We start from the raw sequence: 24,578 nt of genomic DNA, 5'->3' as shown, positions 1-24,578 counted from the left end.
TCTTGGTTCTATAGGCCTTTTTAGGCCTCTGTGGTCCCTGGGAAAATCCCACCCACGATTATTGATGGAGTCATGACTGGGTTGGGAGGGCCTAAACACTGCACTTTGATCTACCCTCCGTGATCCAATCGGGTATGGTGCTTGCTGGGGATTATCCTCTCTCTGGCTCCCCATGTATGGGGCTTCAAAGTCTGCCAACGGGAAGAAACGGTTTTGAGTCGGAACTTCCCAAGGTTGATTTCTCCTATTGGAGTATACCGACCTCTCTTGGTCAAACCCTTGAATGGAGTCCCATACTGGATAACTGCCAGGTCCTTGAGTTAGGGTAGGTCTCTGATGACCACCCTGATAAGGGCCCTTATTGTACTTTTTCTTGTTTTTGTTATTGTATCTCCCATTTACGGGTCCCCTCCCCGGGGAAGCCCACGGGGGTCTTGGAGATGCCAGAGACAAAGAGGTATTACCTCGTAGCTGCCATGGACCTGTGCCCGGATGGGCCTGATTACTCGGTGTGACTCTGACTCCCTGTACCCATTCTGTGGGATAATGCACTATGTTGTCCCTTGGGACTGCCTCAGGAGGACCCCTCTGAGTATTATTAGGAGCATTGGGAGGAAGAGTATCCATCTGTTCTCTTTCCATGGCTAATTTCTTCTGCCATAGAAAGATGATCCCAGACTGGTAATCCTCCTTGTCCCTGATGAACTTCTTTTTCTTCTTGAGCTTTTGCTCTTTCTCCTCTTTCTCAAGAGTTTTAAGGAGGTTCTTAGAACACTCCTTATACTCTTCAGTAGTGCTCAGAGGAACTAGTGATTCCTTGATTAGTTTGATTTCTTCATCAAGGCGGGCTAATTTCTCACTCTTTTTTTGAGCTAGAAATCGTAAAAGACAGAGCCCTGAATCATTAAAAAACTTTTGCCACCCTTCCATGTCGGACTCATCCCTGTGTGGGCTCAGCTCCCACCTGAGACTCCTGGGGACCATGCCCTCTCTGAGATATGTCTCAAAGAAAGCAATGTCCCACTGGGCATGTAATTCGGAGGTCGTGAGATTTTTTAGTCTGGTGAATACACCTTTCATATCTGAACCCGCAGATATGGGTGTAGAATCAAATACCCCAGCCGTGTCTATCACCCTCTTATTTCTAAACTCAAAGATGTCCATAGTGTAGGACTGAACCTATCTACTGAAGCCGCGAGATTATTATTTGGAAAAGAACAAAGAAAAAAGGAAGAGGAAATCTGCGCTACAGTGTATACTTAACGAAAATGTGTGATGCAGCAATTCTAATATATACCCAAAGTGAAATATACATATAAAGACAAAGAAAAAGAAGAGAACTGCACAATCCCTAATACTTCTATTAGGATGTAAACCACTCTAGTGCCTAGTGAAGAGACTCCTTTAAAAATCACTCTAGGGACTTCCGGTAGGATAGTTCCAAGAGTTTGGTCATTGGTCAAAATATGCCAGTGTCTACGAATCAGCTGTTTAACCTTCTGATGTTGCATCGAGAAGGTAGTAACGAAGGGTAATAAAGACTGATTGGCATCGGCCTCACTCTCCCTATCTGCCAGCAAGGTAGATCTGTCTCTCTCCCGTGCTTTTGTATAAGCCTCGGTCAACAGGTCTGCCGCGTAGCCTTTCTCCGAAAACCGCTGAGATAGTAACTTGGCTTGCTCATCAAACTTGTTGGTATCAGAACAGTTTCTCCTTATGCGTAGGTACTGTCCCAAAGGGACTGACCTTAACCAGGAGTCCAAGTGACAGCTGCCCATAGGAATATAGGAATTCCTATCTGTGGATTTGAAGAAGGTGGAGGTAACAAAACTCTCACTATTAACCTTGATGTTTAAATCTAGAAAGTTCACACCTTCCTGGCTGGCTTCATAGCTAAATTTGATGCCTCTCGTGTTGTTATTTAGCCCTTCCATAAAGGCATGGAGTTCATAAAGGCTCGTTACGTACGGCGTGTTGTCACGCCGTTGTAAGGAGCGTTGTTTTACAGTCGTAAACAGAGAGGGGCGGGTGATTGCATGGATCACTTCCGCCGCCTTGGCCTTTTGACCTCGCACTCTATTGGATATGAGAGTGAGGCCTGGTCCTTTGATCCCGGAAGTGAAATAGGCTCGCACTCTATTGGATATGAGAGTGAGGCCTGGTCCTTTGATCCCGGAAGTGAAACAGGCTCTCACACAACGGAGGAGGTGGCTTGTTCCAACATTCACTATATAATGGAGGCAATATGGGGTGTCACCCATACCCCAGACGACGTGAATTTTTCACGAAACGCGTTGGGTGGCGTGACACGCTGACTTGCTTCATGTGAACTGGCACCAGAAGGGATATCGATTGGTGTTCGCGATTGGCCGATGCTTGCCCAGTTTGATGATATGCCCGATGTTCTTTCATGTTTGTAAGTGCATCTCTTGTTTTATATTTTTGTTTTAATAAATGATTTTACACTATTTGGAGCATCTTTTCCTCCCTATGGTGAACCTTCCTTGATCCTACAATGCTACACATCTGAGTCCCGCTTCAAACAGCGTTTTCCCCTGCTGGATGGTTTATGACTGGCGTATCTCCTAACCTGTCTTACGTTAAAGTGTTCCATTTGGAGGGCTCAAGTTTGATCCATCTTCAGACCCATTTTGCGATTAAGCGCTCCCTACCGGGACGTCTGGTAAGGGGCTATTATTACTTGTCTGGTCGAGGTGCACCTGGTTTTACTTCACGTTGATTGAAAAGTTTTACGATTGAATAGATCCCTTCTACACAGGGTGTTTCTCCAGTTGGACTTTTAATGGACTTTATGTTATCACATACATTTTCAGTACTGTTTGATTCTACTTTATATGTTTCTTGTCTTTGAATCGTTGACTTAGAATTGTACATTTTTTCCTTTTGGTTCATAACCTATGAGGGGCAATATATATGTTTACTGTATTTAGTTATAAGTAATGTCTTATGGTTTATTTAGTCATAAGTTTGGTGTGTTAGAATAATAGATCACAAGATACACTTCTTTAAGGTAGAGTGGTTTACATCCTAATAGAAGTATTAGGGATTGCGCAGTTCTCTTCTTTTTCTTTGTCTTTATATGTATATTTCACTTTGGGTATATATTAGAATTGCTGCATCACACATTTTCGTTAAGTATACACTGTAGCGCAGATTTCCTCTTCCTTTTTTCCAAAGTCCTCTTGAACACTGTGGGGGGTTGTGAGGGCCGCAGTAGCCTTCAGAAATAGGCCAATTGCTGCGTCCTTCACGTGACTCCTCTTCCTGACACTTTTTTGTGGAAAACGGAGGGGAGGGACATGGGATTCGGGCAGGCTACTGGGCCCGGCCACCTCCTGGCTGCCACTTTGCTTGTCCTGGGTGAGGCTTTCCTGTGTATGAAAAAGGGACATTGTTTTAGTTTTGGGTCATCAATCACACAAAATTTTCAGCTCATGACTGTTGCAAATTGAATGTTAATAAATAGAAAAGACTATCATTCTGACCCCAGCATTTTTAATTCTTGTCACAATCATTTGTGCCCACTACTGTCTACGCCAAAGATATACCGGTAGGTTAATTGGCTTCTGTCCAAAATTGGCCCTAGTATATAAATGGGGACCTTGGATTGTGGGCTCCTTGAGGGTAGGGACCAATGTGAGTATGCAATGTACAGGGATAGGGACAATTGTAGACACTGTCTTTATTCAACCTTACTGACTATGTAACTATGTAACTATTGATATGTAAAACACTTTGTGAAATCAGAAATTAGTGATCAAAACTAACATATATTTCACATCATTAATTTGACAAACAGAAATATTCTGAAGAATGCTATACCTGACTCAAGCTGGGCTCCTCCAAATGTTGCTGCCTGGAAGGCCCAGGTTGGTCGTCAGAAGCCTCAGCTGGGGGGAAGGAAGCCTTGAAGGAAGACTGGTGACTGCTGGCCTGGGTTCAGTCTGGCCTGCCAGAAAATGCAGTCTGTCATAGTACCACAGCCTGGGTACATAAATGTCATCTGCTGCAGCACCTGACCTCAGGGAATGCTGGACCTTCTTGAGCTCCCTATTATAAGTGCTCCTCAGGCCGCCAATTAGGGGCTTCAAATAGGGGATGTCTGCAGTGGGAACCACCGGCTTCACAAATTCCACCAATTGATCCAGCGCTGCCTTCTTCTTTGTTTTATTACGAAAAAACGGGTAGTTCAGCTGCCACAGACAGGGGAGCTCCCTGTACATATCAATGAATCTTGCTAGAAATTCCCTATCATTGAAGGGATCCATTTTCTCTGCAGGACACAACATAAGACAAACCCTAATGTCAAGCGAAAATTCTCCTAATCTTGACTCCTAATAGGCCTCAATCTATAAGCAGTATAGGCCACTCAGGCACCAACTTCAAATTTTACATTCGTTATAACAATCGTCGCTCCAATTACATCGTCCTCTGCTCACAGATCATATGTATGACACACACGTGTTATGCTTTATATACACTGCACATGCGTGAAACTCTGCCCGCGGCGCCCATCCCTGACGTTCTTTCTAGAATATTCCCTGCCCCTTCTCTTTCTTCACAGTGGGAGACGATATGGCGGAGACACAGCAGGTGCTTAATAACAGTAAGAAGGAGAAGGAGGAAAGCCGGAGCATGAAACGTCCCGTTCCCAGAGGAGAAGATTTTAGGCCACAAATATGTCCTTTGAAGTGATGGTAGAAATGGTGGGCATATTGAATGGGAACATGGGAAGTATGGACCGTACCTAAACCCAAATGTGAGAAAAGCCAAGATCATGAATAAAGTTGCGAAGAGTCTGCGGCGGAATTTTGGGGTACGACGATCCAAGGAGCAATTGAGGAAACGCTGGTCAGACCTCAAATTAAGGGAGCAGGATCAGTACTGAAGGATCAAGAAAGTTCTTCTAAAAAGTAAGTAGTTGTCATGTGTTCCTATTATTATTATTATTGCATGCTGCGCCATGTGCTTCTCTTTACTGTTGTACAGTTTAAAATGGCTACTGTAAAGTTCTTTGGGCGGCACAGGAATCATTCGTAGTAAACATCATTAGTTTGCCAACTAAATATGATGTTTTTGGCAGATACAGGGTTAACTACATTTGCACATGATAATTGGTATTTAAAAAAAATGTAGGACATTGTTGTCTAGATGTGTTTGAAACTAGAAGGAATAGCAAACTTGATTCAGTGGAATGTAAGGAGAGGACACTCAGCAGCTGTTTACATATCTGGACTCAGAAGTACTAGTGTGGGACACCAGAGAACATTTTTTATGGTGTCTCACACAGGTGTGTACATGTGTGAAACTTGTCCAAAAAGGTAAGTATTCCAGTTTGGTTAAGGCAAGTAATCATGTCTTCAACTTGGAACTCTGCGCAAACAGACAATTTCCCAACAATGTTTCACAATCATATTTCTGGCCTCAAATATCTGTGGGCTAAGTATACCTTTTTGTTTCATTCTCATAGGGAAGCAAGGACTCGGGATGTCTGAGCACACCAGGGACCCCCCCCCCACCTCCTGATGAAAGGGAACAGAGGTCACAACTAGAGGATGTGGAGGAAGGAGAGGTGGTGGAGATTTTCACCACAACAGGTGATTGTCTGACACCCCCGATTCAGGTAATAGAGGGTATGCATAAATATTTATAATACATGGTGTGTATTTTATTTTTTAGGTGATGTACAGGTTTTGGAAGAACAATCTCATCATTTCACCAGTGACAGTGCCCAAATGCTAATCCAAGAGATAATGTGTTGTAGTAGGGATTTAGACTGTATAAAGCAAAAAACAATTCAGATTGAACAAAAACTGAAGAACACGATTGATGTCCTAGGAAGACTCTAAATACCCCAAAAATGTGAGCATTTTTTTTATACCACAATTTTTTTTAACATTTTAAAAGCCAAATTTTGAAGATGCACACAGTGTGTCAAAATGTGCTATCTGCCATCAGGGGATATCAATGTACACGTTTTGTGGCTGAAACCCCTTTCCCAAAATCAAGTAGGTAAGATGAAGTGGTTGCACCCCCCAAAACACGACCATTGATCCCCGATGATGGGAGATAGCATATGTTGCCATTAGGCATGGGATCAGGAGGGAAATCCCCAGATTGGCTCCTAAATTGTGTGCATTTACAAAATTTGTCTTTTACAGGGGACCCCATCTGATGAAGGCAATATCAAGAAATTTTGGACACTATAATGACTGATATTGCCTTCAGTGTTTAGATGTTGTACTTTGTAAGTTCCAGAGTTGTGTATGTTATGTTTTGAAACATGCCTGTTTATGTACCCTAAAAGTTTTTGTAAAAAAAATAAACCAAAAATATATTTTACAACGCACAGAATAAAAGATTTTATACTCAACAATGTGTGGCTTCTTCTTTCAATGATCAATACCAGTTTAGTTAGTGTTTAAAGTGACGATGGGTGTTATGTAATAGTGTAAAAACCACTTGTCACTGCAAGTGCAATAGGAGAACCTAGGAAACAGCAAAAATAAACCCAAGCAGTAAATGACAATCCAGATTTTATCTGATAAAAAATAAAATGTATTCTAATTTGGGTGGCAAAGCAATGGCCCCCCTACCCGCAAAATATTGCAGATATTTTTGCCGCACTGGCACTTTGGGGGGGGGGGGGGGCAAGCCAGGGCGGCTCGCTTCCTGGGCCGTCAGTGTTTCATTACTAAGTCTGACCTCAGGCCCAACTGTTGCAACATAATTAGCATTGTTTCTTTTTAAAAAGTTGTGCAGGATGCTGCAGCTCAAAATGATATAGTTCAGTTTGTATTCTGCCATATTTATGGCCATTTGAAACAGCCAGAACCGGCTGGCCAGGATCCCAAACGCGTTCTCCACAACTCTTCTGGCTCTGGCCAGCCGGTAATTAAAAACCCTCTTCTCCGGGGTGAGGGCCCTCTAGGGGAATGGCACCATCATGTGGTCACCCAGACCGAATGCCTCATCTGTGACGAACACAAATGGCAGTCCTTTGGCGTTTTCCTCCGGAGGTGGCAATCCCAAGCTACCACTCTCGAGACGTCGGTAGAACTCGGTCCGGGCAAATACTCCTCCATCCGACATCCGTCCATTCCTCCCAACGTCCACATACAAAAACCTCCCGACAGGATGTTCCCTTAATCTGTTTAGTATTTTCTTCACATGAATTCGAACGGACTGTAAGGAGGTGGAAAAAATTAAGATGTCATCCAAGTAAATGATGGTAAATAAATCAAGAAAGTCCCAGAACACATCGTTTACAAAATGCTGGAAGGTAGCCAGGGCATTAGAGTCCAAAGGGCATCACTAGGTACTCGAAATGTCCCAAACGAGGCCTGAAGGCCGTCTTCCACTCATGCCCCTCCCTTATTCTGATCAGATTGTATGCCCCCCTTAAGTCCAATTCTGTAAATATACGGGCCTCTCGTAACCTCTGGATTAGTTCAGGAATAAGAGGTAAAGGATATGGATTCTTTATGGTTACTTTATTCCTGGTAATTAAGTCCCAGTAACCAATACAAGGCCGGAGGGAGTGGTCCTTTTTTTCCACAAAAAATATTCCTGCTCCCCTGGTTTCAGGGTCTGAGTTGATGCTGAGGAGTGGTCCTTCGGACTTGGATGGAGGAGAAATGCAGAATTCTTTACAGTAGTTAAGAGGAAAAGGTCACTTCTCCTGTGACCCATTTGATGAGAGGATTGTGTGCCTTTAACCAGGGCTGCCCAAGGATGACTGCAAATAAAGGAGAAGTAATGACATCTAAAACATCTTGGCACACAAGGTAAGAGAGTGCATATTAGCAAAGGCAGAGCCCACAAAACAGCTACAGGCCCCAGTGTCCACAATGGCAGAAATGGTTAGAGTCTTTCTGGATAACTGGAGGGAGACTGGCAGCAGGGTGTGGTATTGGCTGGAACTCAGTGCTACAGCTGTAGAAGATGGAAGGAGGGGTCTTCTAGGAAGTCTCCGGGAACAAGTCTGCAAGAAGTGCCCCTGCTCACCACAATAAAGACAGAAGTTATTGAGGCGACGTCGAGACCACTCTTGTTTGGTCAGAGGAGGCCTAGGAAAGCTGGCATGTGAAACTTTCCTGACGTCAGAAACATTTCTTGGCAAAGTTGAGGAGGAGGTGGGTGATGAATCCATCGAGCAGGTAGGTAGTAGATGAAGGTTCCCAGCTCTTTCAAGCTGTCTTTCACCTAGGCGACGGTCAATCTGTATACGTAGATGGATTAAATCATTCAGGAAGGTAGGCATTTCCACTCTGGCGAGCTCATCCTTGATGGCTTCTGACAGGCCAAGACGAAATTGGAAATGTAAGGCTGAATCATTCCATTCAGTATCGATGCTCCATAAACGAAAGTCCGAGACATAGTGCTCCACCGGCTTGGAGCCTTGTTGTAAATGACTCAGTGAAGTCTCTGTTGTCTGGCGACGGAAAGGGAAAAGGCATATAACTGAGCCATGGCAGCGAAAAAGGAATTGACCGAAGCCAAGATAGGGTCGTGTTGTTCCCGAAGCTGAAATGCCCAAGCCTGAGGTTCCTCCAGCAATAAGGAGATGAGGAATCCCCCCTTTACTTCCTCGGTAGGGAATGTATGAGGTAACAACGAAAAATACAGTTCACAGGCATTCTGAAAAGTTCTGTATTTTTCTGGTCCCCAGAAAACCGTTCAGGTAGGGGTACCCTGGGTTCAGGAAGGTAAGACAGTCCGGTTTGAGTTAAGCTGGATGTATACTGCAGTTGGTTATGGATGCGGGTCAAGTCCATGTGAAACCCTTGCACTACCTGTGACAGTACAATAACAGTCTGGCTGAGGGTTGACAGCAGAGAGGCCTCCCTTTCAGACTCCATTGCTGGCTGACTGGTACTGTTACGTACCTGTGGGGAGACTGAAATGACGAGGTCAGGCTCTCTTGTATCTCCAGCCCAGGTCCCACTGAGAGTGAAACAGAAGGAACCAAGGGACAGGAGGCACACGAGTGCCTGCAAATGGAAGCCTGGGATCCTGAAGCAGAAAGTCGCAGCTGGTCGCAGGACTGTGGTTGCAGAACAGGAAGTCGCAGCTGGTCGCAGGACTGTGGTTGCAGAGCAGGAAGTCACAGCTGGTCGCAGGACTGTGGTGGCAAACACTCGGGCTGTAGCGCTGGGCCGAGCAGGGCACCTGAGCAAGGTCACAGAAATAGCCGGGTTCGTCAACAGGTGGGCAGCAGGATAACAGAACATCAGACAGAGACTGGTCAGATGGGAAGCCGAGATCAGGAACCAAAGATTAGGTATAGCAGAGTTCAGAGCAGGGTCAACGGGAGCTAAGGTCAGCAACGGGTAATCAGACAAACAGTGCGGGTTTCAGAGCAATGGGAACTAAGCTGAAAGACCAGTCAGCACTGATTTGCTGCTGGAGCCCCCCTTAAATAGGCCAACTGGCACCAACTATCGCCAAAGCGTGCACACCGCGCATGCGCATAGGCGTGCACAGGCATCTGTAGTCCCCTGTGCATGCGCGTGTGCCTGGCGATCGCTGCTCGTTCTTTTAGTCCCATGCATACGCATGCGCACCAGCGTGCGCCAGGCGCACACTTCCCTTACAGAGGTATTCCAAATTCCTATGATCAATGTAGATAAGTATAGGGTGTGAGGCTCCTTCCAATAGATATTGCCATTCCAGTATAATAGCAAGGAGTTCCCAGTCATCATAGTTCTGTTCGGCAGGGGTCATCTAAGTACACTATCATGAAGAGGTCAAGAAAATCCCAAAATATGTCATTCACCAAGTGTTGGAATGTTGCTGGGGCGTTACACAACCCAAATGGCATGACCAGATACTCAAAATGGCCAAACCTAGTACGAAAGGCCATTTTCCATTCCTCTCTTATTTGTATTCAATTATAGGCCCTCTGTAGGTCCAATTTTGAGAAGACCTTGGCGGTGCGGAACCTCTGAATGAGCTTAGGGACCAGAGGCAACGGGTATTGTTTGTGATTGTGATCAATTCTCTGTAGTCAATACATGGTCTTAAAGAATGATCCTTGTTTTCCACAAAGAAGAGTCCAGCGCCAGCAGGAGAGATAGAGGGCTGGATGAACTCTTTCCTAAGATTGTCATCAATGTATTTTCAGAGGATTTCTAATTCAGGCTTAGAGAGTGAGAAGATCCTCCCAAATGATATTGCAGAACCAGGAAGAAGCTTACTGGGGCAATCATACGGCCGGTGAGGCAGCAGGGATTCAGACTCCTTCTTATCAAAGAGTCCAGGAAGTCTCTGTAACAGTAAATGGCTGGGGTTTCTTACATAGTGGGATTCCATACTTTTTGGAGAAGTGGATGTCAATAAAGCAGCTGCAAGTCCCAGAGTCAATAATGGCTGTTACCCTTCCCGGTATCTGCAAAGAGAGGCAGAGAGTGAGATGCGAGGATTTAACAATGTATGGCAAAACAGATGAAGATCCCTGAAAGTGACCTCCTCCACCACAATACAGGCATATATTCTTCAGGCGATGGCGTTGTCGCTCTTCGGGTGTGAGGGGTGCACAAACTTAGCCGAGTTGCATCAGACAGCCATCTAAATTGTAGGTTACAATGTATCAGTGAGCCCCACCCTTGCTAATTTGTCTTTGAGGGGCTCTGACAGGCCCAAGCGAAACTGATGGCGCAAGGCAGCATCGTTCCATGCAGTGTCTGCAGCCCACTTGCGGAATTACGCTACTTAGTCCTCAACAGGGCATTTCCCCTGTTGTAGAGAGGTCAACACTGTTTCAGCTGTGGTTGTTCATTGTGGGTCATCATAAAGCATTGCAATGGTATCAAAGAAAGACAGTGAGTACAGTATAGGACTCTCCCTTTCCAATAGCTGATGAGCCCATGCTTGAGGTTCTTCTGTAAGTAAGGCTACTAGAAGTTCCTAGGCTGTAAGGTAAAGTATAGCCGACAGGTGTTCCTGAAAGCCCGGAACTTGTGGCAAACCCCTGAAAAGCATTCTGGCATAGGAACCCGTGGTTCGGGAGCTGGAGTAGAGAGGGGCTGCTCCATAGCCATAACAGGTAGCTCAGGGCTCAGAACTGAGGTATTGGCCATTGCAGTCAGCCGACCTTCCAGTTGAAAGTACCCCTCTTGTATGAATGTCAGGGCCTGAGACACAGAGGCCACTTGTTAGCACAGGGCCTCGATGGCGGAAGCACTCCCCTCAGTCTCAGACATGGCTGGATTATTCTGTCACGGGGGCCACATACCTGAGTAGAGACAAAAGTAGTGGGGATGCCTCCTTTGCACCTCGGGTCTTTGGAGCCTATGGAGATGAAGACAGAGCCTTGGTGGGCACCAAGTGGCACAGGTGCCAGGGGTGCGGAGCACAGTTCAAGCCTTAGTCCAAGATCCGAGCCGAGGTCAAGTCCAGTTTGGCAACAAAGTATAAAAGAGATAATCAGAAGAAGAATTGTCGAGATCCAAGCCAAGGTCAGTTCCAATCTGGCAGCTAAAGTACAAAAGGGGCAAAGAAGTAGAATGGTCAAGGTACCAATTCCAGGTCAATGGCAAGCGGCAATCAAGAGTAGTCAAATAGGTTTCCAGGCCACAACAAGTTCAGACAGCTCACACACTAGCACAGGAACAAGGGGGGACCGAAGATAATCCAGCAATTTGGCAGTGGCTGGGCTTATAAAAGGAAGTTTGAGGTTGCTTCCTGTGTGCCTCCTGGGCATTTTCCCACCCTTTTCCATCAGGTTGAGATCACTTCCTGTGTGCCTCCTGGGCATTTCCCTGCTTTTTCCATCAGGTTGAGGTCACTTCCTGTGCTCCTCCTGGGCAATAAGCCCTGGACTCCTCTTTCTAAGTTCTTTGATCGCTTTTTCCAGAGACATGATCAATCACAAAATTGTGTTATTCTAACCCCCCCATTGTCGAGGAGCAGGGGGAAAAAAATGGGCTGGCTTAGCCAATGTAAAAGTAAAGAAAACTTCACAGACACGTGTAATGTCAATAGTGTCTTTTTAGGCATTTTGTTCAATAGTTCAATAGCCAGGCTATCTTAAAACAAATTGTGAGTTTATTTTATCACACTTAGCATCAACTTGAAAATATATACAAAGTTAAAACTTCATACAGCTTGATGTAGTAAAACAAAAGATATTCGGAATAAAAACTGTAGTAAAAGAAAGTACAGGAAAAGACATAGGTTCTTGCTTTCTCTATTGTCATAGAGGTGTCTGTTAGAACAGCTGTTAGGAGTTAGGCTGAATATAGGCCTAAAGTAAATATCTTCTTCAGTGTATGAAAGTGTGTGTAATGAAAGTGTCTCATTCTGTGTGTGTGTGTGAAGAAGAAGATGTGTGTGTGTAGAAGTGTGTGAATCAAAGTCTTGTGTAGCACTGTTTTATTTATACTATTTCAAATCTATAAGTCAGCTACGTCCATATATAGTTTGAGCTAGCTAGCAATTTTGGTTACTGAAGGCCCCCGATTCCCTCATGAAGGTTGAGGGAATGCCTCTTTACCACCACTTTGGAGCACCTTCACCACGCAGGTCACTTACCAGAAGGTGCGGTCACACAATATTGGCCCAAACACATATGTTATAATCATCCGATAAAGCTGATATATATGCGTTTTTACTGCATCCAATTCACATAACATGGAGCCGGTTCACACATGTCCGAGGCAGCCGAGGTGCGGTTTTGAAAAGGGTCTCGAGCGTTTGTTTCTAGTTTAGTGCAAATTCCGGTAAAAATTTGGCCCTGAATCGCACCGGAACTGGTGAACAGAAATGCACCAGACTGCAGCTGCGCATTTGTAAACTCTGCCTCCACCGCTCATACTGGTTCCAGATGGTAACAGGTCACACCATAGATAATTCACCTCCGAATTCTGAGCCTCTCACCACCTGGGGTTGCCACCCAGTACCCACAATCACATTATACACAGTAAAAAAACTTTGAAGCAATCTGCCAAAAGTCAACCTTTTCTCCTACTGTAGGCTCTGCTATAGCAGAGGAGAGAAATGCGATTGTGGCTACTGTGTGGCAAGCCCAGGCGGTGAGAGGCTCAGAATTCAGAGGTGATTTATACATGGTGTGATCTGGAACCAGGTTGAGTGGGGGGGTGTAACTGGATGAATATAACATACGTGTTTTGGGCCAATAGTGTGTGACTGCACCCTCTGGTAAGTGACCCGTGTGCGCACGGATTTGTGAATTTGGTTTTCATTATTTCTTCACAAAATGGGTTAGCACATCTATCCAACATTTCATATCTAATTAATGTAAGTTGTGGTGAGCTTTTAGAGTCCGTATGAGAATTTAGAGGGGGTCATGTTTTTTTCTCGTAAGAAATGCTCTTCTGGCATTCTTGTCAGTTGCACTGAGAAAAAAAAAGGTATTGGTAGAACCAGTTTATAGTGTTTCTCACTGACAGTCTGCTTTGCTGCAGATAGTATGCTTTCTAAACTCTCCTCACTCTCTGCTGCTGACGCGCTCAGCCTGTAACACTATTCTTCAACGCAAGGAGAAAGAAATCAGAAGAAATACATCAGGGGGATGTGTGTGATTAGGGAGAGCAGCCCACTCACAATGTAGAAGTTGACAGCTTCTAGGTCTAGGTCTAGGAAAGCACTTTTGGGCTGAAACAGGTGAGGAGAGTGGGAGGAATCTCCTTGTCTAGTGGGAGGTTTCTCCTGGGGTCAAGTGGGTGTGTTCAATGATGTCAGAGCCTCTGCACTTCCTGAATCCAGGGTCCTCCGGCCTATACCAATGATGGTGAACCTTGGTACCTCAGATGTTTTGGAACCATCTGGATGCCATCTTTCCCGTGATGCTCAACTACACTTCAGAGTGCATGAGCATCATGGGAAATGTAGTTCCAAAACATCTGGGGTGCCAAGGTTCGCCAGCACTGTCCTATACTATGCTCATGACAGATTACAGGAAGATGAGAAGTGATTTCTGTTTAAGTAACTTCTGGCTGAGGTGATGCTTCTGGAGAGAGGGACAGAATTATCTCTGCTCCATAAGAGCTCCATTACATCTATACTGGCACATAGAGCAGGTGGAATTTAATAAAAAAATAAAAAAGTGAACTTAGCCTTTAAGTGTTCCACTAATTTGTTTTGTTTTCCAGTATACATGGCTCTGCTGTCTGCATTTTTGACATGGAGCAGGTGGCCTTGACATTTTCTGGTCGGTTTAAGGAGCAGCGCACTCCAGATTCCATATGGACACCTGTGGCAGAGGAACTAGTACCATCACCAAGGTAATTGATTATATAAAAAAAGCATTTTTTTAATAAACCAAACTGCAACATCCTGCTTAGAGCATTGGGACAACTCCCAGAAAATATTGAATAGATGGTACCTAACTCCTTACAAATTAGCTAAAATATATCCATCTACATCACCACTAAGCTGGCGTTGTACGAATCAAGTTGTTTCCTTATTCCACATTTTATGGAGTTGTAAAAATCTGACCAGTTTCTGGAACTCGATATCCACCTTTATTGCCTCTCTCACAGGCAACTTGTTAAAACTCTCACCTGCTATGGCCCTTTTAGGTTTCAACCTTGACACTTTCCCACTTCAATACAGAATATTAGTGGCAAATATTCTTATAGCAGCTAGACTTACCAGAACGAAAATGTGGAAATCAACTGAGGCCCCTAACCTGTGTGATGTCATTCTTAGAGTCAACAGCCAGGCATGCTATGAATTACTGTTAGCACTTTAACTACTTTCTGACCACCGACAGTCAAATGACGGCTAGGCGGCACACCTATTGTGGCGGGAGGCCGTCATATGATGGCCTCCCGTTTAAACAGGGAATGCGATCGTGCGTGCGCATTCCTGATTCTTTGGTGGCGGCGTGTCACGGAGACACCGCTCGCCACCGAAGGGGGTGAACAGCCATTGGTTATGGCTGTTTACCACGTGATCGGCCGTGATGAAGTCATGGCCGATCACAGATGGTCACACCCACACTGTGCACGACGCATGCACACGAGCGCGCTGCACGTGCATGTCGGTGGCGGCGTGTTCCCCGGGAATACTGCTTGTCACCAATGCTGGTAAACAGCCAATGGCCGGCTGTTTACCCACGTGATCGGCTGTGAAAGGATCACAGCCGATCACTAAAATGTAAACAAACGGCGGTAACGAGATGTTACCGGGTTCTCCTCCTCACACAGGAGATTGCGGTAACATCTCGTTACCGCCTACAGTGTACACCAATCACACTGATTGCCCCCCCCCCAATAAAGAGGACCTGTCACCACACCTCATAGTACCTGTCACTCACAGTCCATCAGAGTACCTGTCACAGTCCATCAGAGTACTTGAGCACCTGTCACAGTCCATCAGAAGACTCGAGTACCTGTCCCAGTCCATCAAAGTACCCGAGTATCTGTCACAGCCCATCAGAGTACCCGAGTACCTGTCATGGCACATCAGAGTACCCGAGTACCTGTCACGGTCCATCAGAGTACCCGAGTACCTGTCCAAGTCCATCTGAGTACCTGTCCAAGTCCATCAGAGTACCCGAGTACCTGTCACGGTCCATCAGAGTACCCGAGTACCTGTCACGGTCCATCAGAGTACCCGAGTACCTGTCCAAGTCCATCAGAGTACCCGAGTACCTGTCACGGTCCATCAGAGTACCCGAGCACCTGTCCAGGTCCATCTGAGTACCCGAGCACCTGTCCAAGTCCATCTGAGTACCCGAGTACCTGTTGGGGTCCATCAAAGTACCCGAGTACCTGTCACGGTTCATCTGAGTACCCAAGTACCTGTCACAGCCCATCTGAGTACCCGAGTACCTGTCACAGCCCATCTGAGTACCCGAGTACCTGTCCAAGTCCATCAGAGTACCCGAGTATCTGTCACAGCCCATCAGAGTACCCGAGTACCTGTCACGGCACATCAGAGTACCGTGTACCTGTCACGGCACATCAGAGTACCCGTGTACCTGTCACGGCACATCAGAGTACCCGTGTACCTGTCACGGCACATCTGAGTACCCGAGTACCTGTCGCAGTCCATCTGAGTACCCGAGTACCTGTCACAGTCCATCTGAGTACCTGAGTACCTGTCACCGCCCTTCAGAGTACCCAAATACCAGCCACCAAGCCATCAGAGAACCTGTCACCAGGCCATCAGAGTACCTGAGTACCTGTCACCAGGCCATCAGAGTACTCGGGTACCTGTCACCAGGCCATAAGAAAACTCGAGTTCCTGTCACCAGGCCATCAGAGTACTCGAGTACCTGTCACCAGGCCATCAGAGTACTCGAGTACCTGTCACCAGGCCATCTCTGTTACCAGAGTACCTATCTACAGCCCATCAGAGTACCCGAGTACCTATTTGCAGCCCATTCCTCATAGAATATACGTTGGGGTGTTTGCTTTCCAAAATGGGGTCATTTTGTGGGTCATTTCCCTGTCTTGGTGCCCCAGGACCTTCAAAAGTGTGATAGGTAGGAATGAAATGAGATGTGTCATTTATACTCCTAGAACGCCTGAACGTACTCAAACGTATTCAATTTTCGGCCTCTCTATGTGACCAGGCTGTGTAAAAGTCCTACACATGTGGTATCGCCATACTCGGGAGGAGTAGCAGAATGTGTTTTGGGGTGTAACTTTTGCTATATACATGCTATGTGTTAGAAATATCTTATAAATTGACAACTTTGTGTAAAAAAAAAATGCGTTTTCATTTTTTTCCACATATTCCAAAAACTTCTGGAAAAAAATGAACTGTTCAATAGACTCATTATGCCTCACATATTATATGTTGGGGTGTTTCCTTTCCAAAATGGGGTCATTTTATGGGAAATTCCATTGTCCTGGTACTCCACGGCCTTTTTTTTGCTCATAGAACATCTGAAGGTACTACTTCAATGTTGGTGCTCTGTATGTGGCCAGGCTGTGTAAAAGTCTCACACATGTGGTATTGCCATACTCGGGAAGAGTAGCAGAATGTATTTTGGGGTGTAATTTGTTGTATGCATATGCTGTGTGTGAGAAATAACCTGATAATATGATAATTTAAAAAATAAATAAAAAAATATGTAATTTTTTTGCAAAGAATTGTGGGAAAAAATGACAACTTAAAAAAAACTCACCATGCTACTTACTTAATACATTGGAATGTCTAATTTGTAAAAAGGGGTCATTTGGGGGGTATTTGTACTTTCCGGACTTGTTAGTGTCTCAAGAAATGAGATACACCTGATATACTGAAGGCCTGATCAGATGTGATCAATTTTCAGTGATTGGCACCATAGTTTGTAGACTCTATAACTTTCACAAAGACCAAATAATATACACTAATGTGGGTTATTTTTACCAAAGATATGTAGCAGTATACATTTTGGCCAAAATGTATGAAGAAAAATTACTAATTAGCAAAAATTTTTTGCTGATAATCGATCAGCACAGATTCCCCCGTCAGAGGAGCAGCCGATCGGCTCTCCTCTACTCGCGTCTGACAGACGCGAGTGAGGAAAAGCCAATCACCGGCTCTTCCTATTTACACTGTGATCAGCCGTGATTGGACACGGCTGATCACGTGGTAAAGAGTCTCCATCGGAGACTCTTTACCGAGATCATAGTTGCCGGGTGTCAGACTGACACCCCGCAACAACGATCGCCGCGATGCGCGCCCCCGGGGGCGCGCCCCCGGGGGCGCGCAGCGGCTCATAATCCTGATCACGTCATATGACGTCCGATCAGGATTATGCAACCACTTTGAAAACCGTCAATTGCCTATAGGGCGGGCGGCAAGTGGTTAATGTCTTTATTTGTTATTTTATGTTCTGATAACTAAATAAAAATTGAATGTTAAAAAAAAACATTGTTTTTAACCTTAACTCCAGTCAGAGTTTATTTTGTTTTATTAATAAAATACAATATATTGTTTTTATTTTCCTCTTTTTGAGAGCACGAGACAACTATTCATCCTTTCACTTGTCCACTTGACTTTGCAGCGGAGGACCGCCGGACTTTCCAAACGAGCGGACCTGCCCACACATGACCGGACTTTTCTGGTGGACAATCCACCTGACTATGGCGGGAGTCCACCGGACTTTTGAAATGAACAGACTTGCCCACACATGGAGTAAAGTCCATTCACTTTGAACGTGGCTCTAGGTAGACGGAACTAGGGAAGGAAGTGAATGTCGCCGCCTCCATCAGCGAAATTGACACCTCGCTAGCCCCGTCACCTGGTATGGATTTAAAGGGGAACTCCTATGCCAAAAAAATGGCGTGGGGGTCCCCCCAAAGTCCATAGCAGACCCTTATCTGAGCAGGCAGCCCGGCCGGTCAGGAAAGGGGGTGGGGACGAGCGATCGCCCCCCCCCCCCCCGAGCCGTACCAGGCCGCGTGCCCTCAACATGGGGAGGTGCTTTGAGGAAGGGGGGCCCTGGAGGGAAGGTACTTTGGGGTGGGCAGGCTGCAGGGCCCCCCTTCCCCAAAGCACCCCCCATGTTGAGGGAATGCGGCCTGGTACGGCTCAGGGGGGCGCTCCCTGACCCCTCTCCTGAACAGCCGGGCTGCGTGCTCGGATAAGGGTCTGCTATGGACTTTGGGGGGACCATACCAGGTGGGCTAGCGAGGTGTCAATCTCGCTGATGGAGGCAGCGACATTCACTTCCTCCGCTAATTCCATCTACCTGGAGCCCTGTTCAAAATTAACGGACTTTTCTCCGTGTGTGGGCATGTCCGTTCATTTCAAAAGTTCGGCAGACTAGCACACTGCCAAGTCCGGGGGACAATTTTGAGACAAAACTTCTTTCTAAGTCCACCTGACTTTTGGGAACAAAAAGTCAACCGGAGCCCACACACAGGCGGATTGTCCGATCATGTGTACGTGGCACAAGGGGGCAGCACAGTGGTGTAGTGGGTATCACTCTTGCCTAGCAGTAAAAAGGGTTGCTGGTTCAAATCCCAACCACGATACTACCTGCCTGGAGTTTGCATGCTCTCCCTATGCCTGCGTGGGCTTCCTCCAGGTACCCTGGTTTCCTCCCACACTTCAAAGACATGCTGGTAGGTTAAAATTGGTATAGTATATGAATGGGGGCTTGGAATGAAGGTAGGGACTGATGCGAATGTGTGATGTACAATGTACAGCAATAGGGACAGTTGTAGACACACACACCCACACTCAGCCCTTGTACACATGGTCGGAGAATCCGTCGGAATGTGTCCTATCGGACCGTTTTGTCGGATATTCCGACTGTGTGTGGTATGCATCAGACTGTTTCCGTCGGAATATCCGTCGGACCAAATTTTCCAACTTGCTGGAAATTTTTTCCGACAAACTGGTCCGATCGGACATACTCCGATCATGTGTAGCCTACTCCGATGGACAAAGTGCCACGCATGCTCACATTCAAATTCCGACACGGAAGCGCTCGTTCAGGTAAAACTACTGCTCGTAAGCGATATAGCACATTCGTCACTCTGCAATGTTAAAAATTCTTTCATGAAGTGCATTCTCTTGTTCTTTACACACTCACACTTCTCCCAAACGTATTTCATGACTCTTTTTTAACCATTTCGGCAATACAATTTTAGTTTGCGTCACATCTACATAATTTTAGATTTTGTTTATTCTTTTTTGGATGCTTTCTTTTTTTTATTGCCTAAAAATCTCCTTTAAAGACAGTTTGCTAATTTCTCCTTTTTTTGGGGTGTTTTTTGTGTGTAAACTTACCACAACAACATTAATGCATTTTTTATCTTTGTTTTTTCGTTTTTATTCTACGGGAGGTTGTTTAGTGTTGGTATCCCTTGTTATTCATTTCACTTTGTATTTTTTAAATGTACCTGCCTGCTCACAAATAAACTGGCCTTTTGGAGGGAAAACACATACACAAGTATTTCATCAAACAAAAAAAAACTTTATTTTGGTCGCAATAAAATAAAAAGAGGAACGCAGCGCTGGAGAAACTTGTTACTTTGGTGCAGCCTTTGGCCCCCAGGGCAGACATGAACAAATTAGAATAATAAAAAATGGTGGCCTGAGGAGTACATATCTCAGGGAGAGAAGTCTGGTCCAGAAGTCCTAGAGAACAGGAAATTCAGATGCCATTTATGTCCCCAGGATGTGGTTCTTCAAGAGGCTGCATCTTCTGGCAGACCAGACTGAACCCAGGCCATCACTCTCTCGTCTTCCTTAGGCACTTCCCTCCAGGCATCCTTCGAGGCTGTGGCTCGGCTCCTGTAGTTGGGGCAGGAGGAGGAGAAGGAGGACGTTGGTCGACCTCCTGGCTGCCACTTGCCACAGCCTCCCCCCGACTGAGGTCTTCCTGTGTATGAAAAGGGGACATCGTTTTAGCTTTTTGATCATCAATCACACCATTTTGTGCTCCTGGCTTTTGCAATTGAATGTTACCAAATAGAACAGACTATCATTCTGAGCCCAGCATTTTTCTTTCCCGTCCCAATCATTTTTGGTCACTACTGTCTCTTGATATGTAAACCACTTTGTTAAATCGCAACTTACTGATCAATAAGAACATCTAGTTAACATCATTAAATGTAACACAAGAAATACAAAAATGCAATACCTGTCTCAAGCTGGGCCCCACCACATGTTGCTGCCTGGAAGGCCCAGGTTGGACGTTGGAAGCCTCAGCTGGGGGTGAAGGATGCCTTGAAGGAAGACTGGAGAGTGGTGGCCTGAGTGGTGGCCTGGGTACCCCCTGGTCTACCAGAAAATGCAGCCTCTCAAAGTAAACCATCCTGGGGTAATAAATGGCATCTGGATCTCCTGCTCTCAAGGACTCCAGGTGCTTCTTTCTCTCCCTGAGATATGTAATCTTCATGGCCCCAATTTTCCTATTCAGATAGGCCCTGTCTGCCCTGGGGACCATGATCCGCACCAAAGAAAGACGTTTCTCCAGCGCTGCGTTCCTCTTTCTTATGTCGTTGTAAAACTTGTTGTGGAACTGCCACAGGCAGGGCACCTCCTTGTATAGTTCGAGGAATAGCCCCATAAAATTTGGGTTTTTGAATGGATCCATATTGTCTGCAAGACACAACACAAGACAAACCCTCAAATACTAATAATGCCATTAAAAACCCTCCTAATCTTGTCCCAACATCGGCCTAGATAGAAGCAGACTAGTCTAGTGATGCACCAAGTTAAAAATGTTACCTTCGTTTGCACGATCGTGGCGTCCGCGCCTCACTCTCTTCCCAGATCGTACGGACGACACACGCGTGTTGCGTTTTATATACAGTGTGCATGCGTGAAACTCCGCCCACCCCTGATGTTCTTTCTAGACTATTCCCCGCCCCTTCGATTCCAGCGCAGTGGGGAGAGTACATGGCGGAGAGAACTCAGGTGCGCACTAATAATAGTTCCACTAACGAGGAGGAGGGTGAGGAAAGCCCGGAGCCTGAAACGTCCCGATCCAGGAAGAGAAGATTTAAGGCCTCAAATATGTCTTTTGGAGAGATGTTGGAGATGGTGGACATATTGAACAGGACCGACTATGATGGGAAGTATGGACCTTACCCAAACCCAAATATCAGAAAGGCCAAGATCATGACTAAAGTTGTGAAGAGCCTTCAGAAGAATTTTGGGGTACGACGATCCAAGGATCAACTGAGAAAACGCTGGTCAGACCTGAAACTGAGGGAGCACGAGCAGTACCTAAGGATCAAGCGTGTTCTTAAAAAAAAGTAAGTAGTTGTCGTGTGTTCATATGATTATTCTTGCTTGCATACTGCTCCATGTGCTTTGATTTCATGTAGTGCATTTTAAAATGGCCACTTTCAAGTTCATGGTTTCATTCGTTCGTAAGAAACATCGTTCTGCAGGTAAGTATTCCAGCTTAACAAAGTGTCCACATTAATGTTCTCACCTTGGAACTCGGCCAAAAAACAATTGTACAACACTTCCAAGCAATGTTTCATATTCCTATTTCTGCCCTCTGTGTGCTAATTTTTTTATTTTTCCATTCTCATAGGGGAGAGAAGACTCGGCAAGTATGAGGACACCAGGGACCACACCCCTCCCAAAGAAGGGCAACTTCGAAGACCAGAAACAGAGGAGCAGGAGGAGGAGGAGGAAGGACAGATCGTTGAGGTTGGGCAAATTGTCACCACAACAGGTGAGTGTCGGAGAACACAGCTTCCGGTAAGCTCATCAATGTATGTCACCATATTTTTATTACATGGTGTGTTTTTTTGCTTTGTTTTGTAGGTGATGTGGAAGAAGATTCCCGTTTTACCAGTGAAAGTGCCCAGATCCTGATTGGGGAGATAATGGGGTGCAATCGGGATTTGGAAAATATACAGCAAAACATCAATGATGTTAAAAATAAAATGAAGAACATCATTGATGTTTTGGGGAGAGTGTGAAACACAAAAAAATAGATAGGGTTTTATTTTTGATATTTTAAAACACAAGTTTTGTATTTATCGAAATTAGAAATTTGGAAGATGCACAGAGTGTGTAAATATGTACTATCTCCCATCATGGGGGATCAATGTACATGTTTTGTGTAAAGTGGCTGAGATGAAGGGGTTGCAGCCCCAAAGCATGTACATTGATCCCCCATGATGGGAGATAGCACATGTTGACACACTGTGTGCATATTCCAAATTTGTATTTTTCAGGGGTCACACACAATGTGATGAAGGCAATATCAGCCCAGTTTGTACATACACATGTCTGATATTGTCTTCACTTTTCAAAGTTGAACTTCCTGTAAGTTCCTGTGTTCTTTATTTTACGGTTTGATACATGCCTGTTTACACAAAAACACCAAGTAAACCAAATTTTCATTAAACTCTGTTTTTGATACACACAATTTCTTGGTTTGTTGTAAAAACCTTTTCTAAATGCACATGTGAATGTGCTTGTATTAAAAAGTTTAATTATCAACAATGTGTGGCTTCCTTTTTCATTGCGCCAAAAATGTATTTGTAGTAAAATTTGAGTTTGTGCTGAGAAGGAGTGTGATTTACTAAAGGAAACTCCACTTTGCACTCCAAGTGCAGTTTCAGGTGTACATTTGCAGTGCACTTGTAGTGCATAGTGGATGTGCCTTTAGTAAAAAACACCCACAGTGAGGTGTAAATTTGGACAATCATGCCATTTTCCTGCCATGGTGCTGAAAATGAGCACGATTTTGGTCAGTAATGTACTACATACATTAGTTACAAAAACAAGGTGTGTGTGTAGCAGACCCACAACATTAGATTATCTGAAGAAGAAACTGTCCCCTCATCTCGCTCTGAACTTGGGTTTGCACTGTTGTTGAAAAAAGGCACAACTTGAAAAAAAACTGGCAAAGTGGGAGGCCACAGTCTGCCATTCCTGTGGCGTTAAAGGACACTGTGTAGTGAAACAAGAACAAAAATGTGTAATTTGACAAATCAACATTGCAAGCAGATTAGACACCAACATTTTTGGACAAAATTAGTATAACATTTTGGGAACTGAGTATTTAAAGCCTAAAGTATAAGGTCCCCTTATGAGAGTCATCACCCCCCCATCCCCCCCCCCCCCCCCATCTGATGGGCCCTTGCTAAAAAATGAGGGGGGATGTTTTGGACAGGTAACCCTCTCCACTTGATTGAGAGCTGAATGCCTAAATAATGTGTGATACTTTGAGAAGCCCCTCCTTAGTTACACTATTGGCAGCCCACCGGACAGGTAAGAAGTGTCATAATCCCAAAAAGAAAACAAAATGGAAGCACATTTTGACATTCTGCTATTACATATCCAGATAATTAATATGTTAAAAAAAAAAAATAGCAAGTATTGAGGCAGGCCCTTGCACTACATGCTTAGGTGAATTCATCCATAAATGTGATCATCGAAAAGGTAGGTATAGTGTGTATTGGGTTTGGTAAAGTCATCAGATAGAGGATTGCTATCAGCTGAGCTAGCAGTTGGGGGGAGGGGGGTTCCTAATGAGTTTGGCACAACCCCAAAAATTAAAAAAAGTGACTGTGCATTATTTGAAGCACACACATCACATTTGTAGACATTATAGGGGGTGTTTAGGGGAAAGCAATACTATGGATCTGACAAAAGACATTGGTAAGTGACTAGACTATAGATTTATGGGCCAAGAAGAGCATGGTGGGGAAGTTAGTGAGGCAAATATGCCTGAGGATAAAGGGGCAGAGTATATGAATTAGAGCATATTGCAATGATGGTAATTAGGGAATGAGGAAAGAAATGCAAGACATTAGCAATCATGAAATACATAGAATGTGATGTTTAAGGAGAAAACTTAGCTTCATATAGTCCTTCTGAGAGACCTGAATGATGGCAGAACAGGTCTCTGGAATAATGATCCCCAGAGCCTGGGGGGAGATGCCTGTAGAGAACTTGAGGTCCTGAAGGCTTCTCCCTGTCACCAAGTAGCGCAACGTGGCAATGAGCCTCTGCTCCGGAGTGATGGCTTGCCGCATGCAGGTATCCTGCCTGGTGATATAAGGGGTCAGCAAAGCCAGCAGACGGTGATAAACGGGGTCCGTCGAGATAATTCCTGAAATCATCAGGATTATTCTCGTGGATCTCACGGAGCAAAGGCATGTGCGAGA

At 45.1% G+C, this 24,578-nt stretch overlaps 1 protein-coding gene across 10 annotated transcripts in view; it reads left to right on the top strand.

Moving 5' to 3' along the window:
• The window catches only part of SEMA6B (semaphorin 6B), a 1,482,347-nt gene that overhangs the window by 1,283,596 nt on the left and 174,173 nt on the right, over positions 1 to 24,578 (top strand). For 9 of the 10 annotated variants that reach the window (XM_077475764.1, XM_077475756.1, XM_077475757.1 and 6 more), the window contains one exon: positions 14,136 to 14,267. The exons of the other annotated variant lie outside the window; for it this stretch is intronic. In XM_077475764.1, the coding sequence (XP_077331890.1) occupies positions 14,136 to 14,267 (132 nt within the window). The remainder of the gene's footprint in view (positions 1 to 14,135; positions 14,268 to 24,578) is intronic. 10 annotated transcript variants of the gene reach the window in all.

The sequence above is a fragment of the Lithobates pipiens genome, unplaced genomic scaffold, assembly GCF_037356315.1.
Source record: "Lithobates pipiens isolate NorthernLeopardFrog02 unplaced genomic scaffold, aLitPip1_a1.2 Scaffold_13, whole genome shotgun sequence".
Taxonomy (NCBI): domain Eukaryota; kingdom Metazoa; phylum Chordata; class Amphibia; order Anura; family Ranidae; genus Lithobates; species Lithobates pipiens.
The sequence above is the reverse complement of the archived record's forward strand: the minus strand, read 5'-3'. Positions and strand labels throughout refer to the sequence as shown.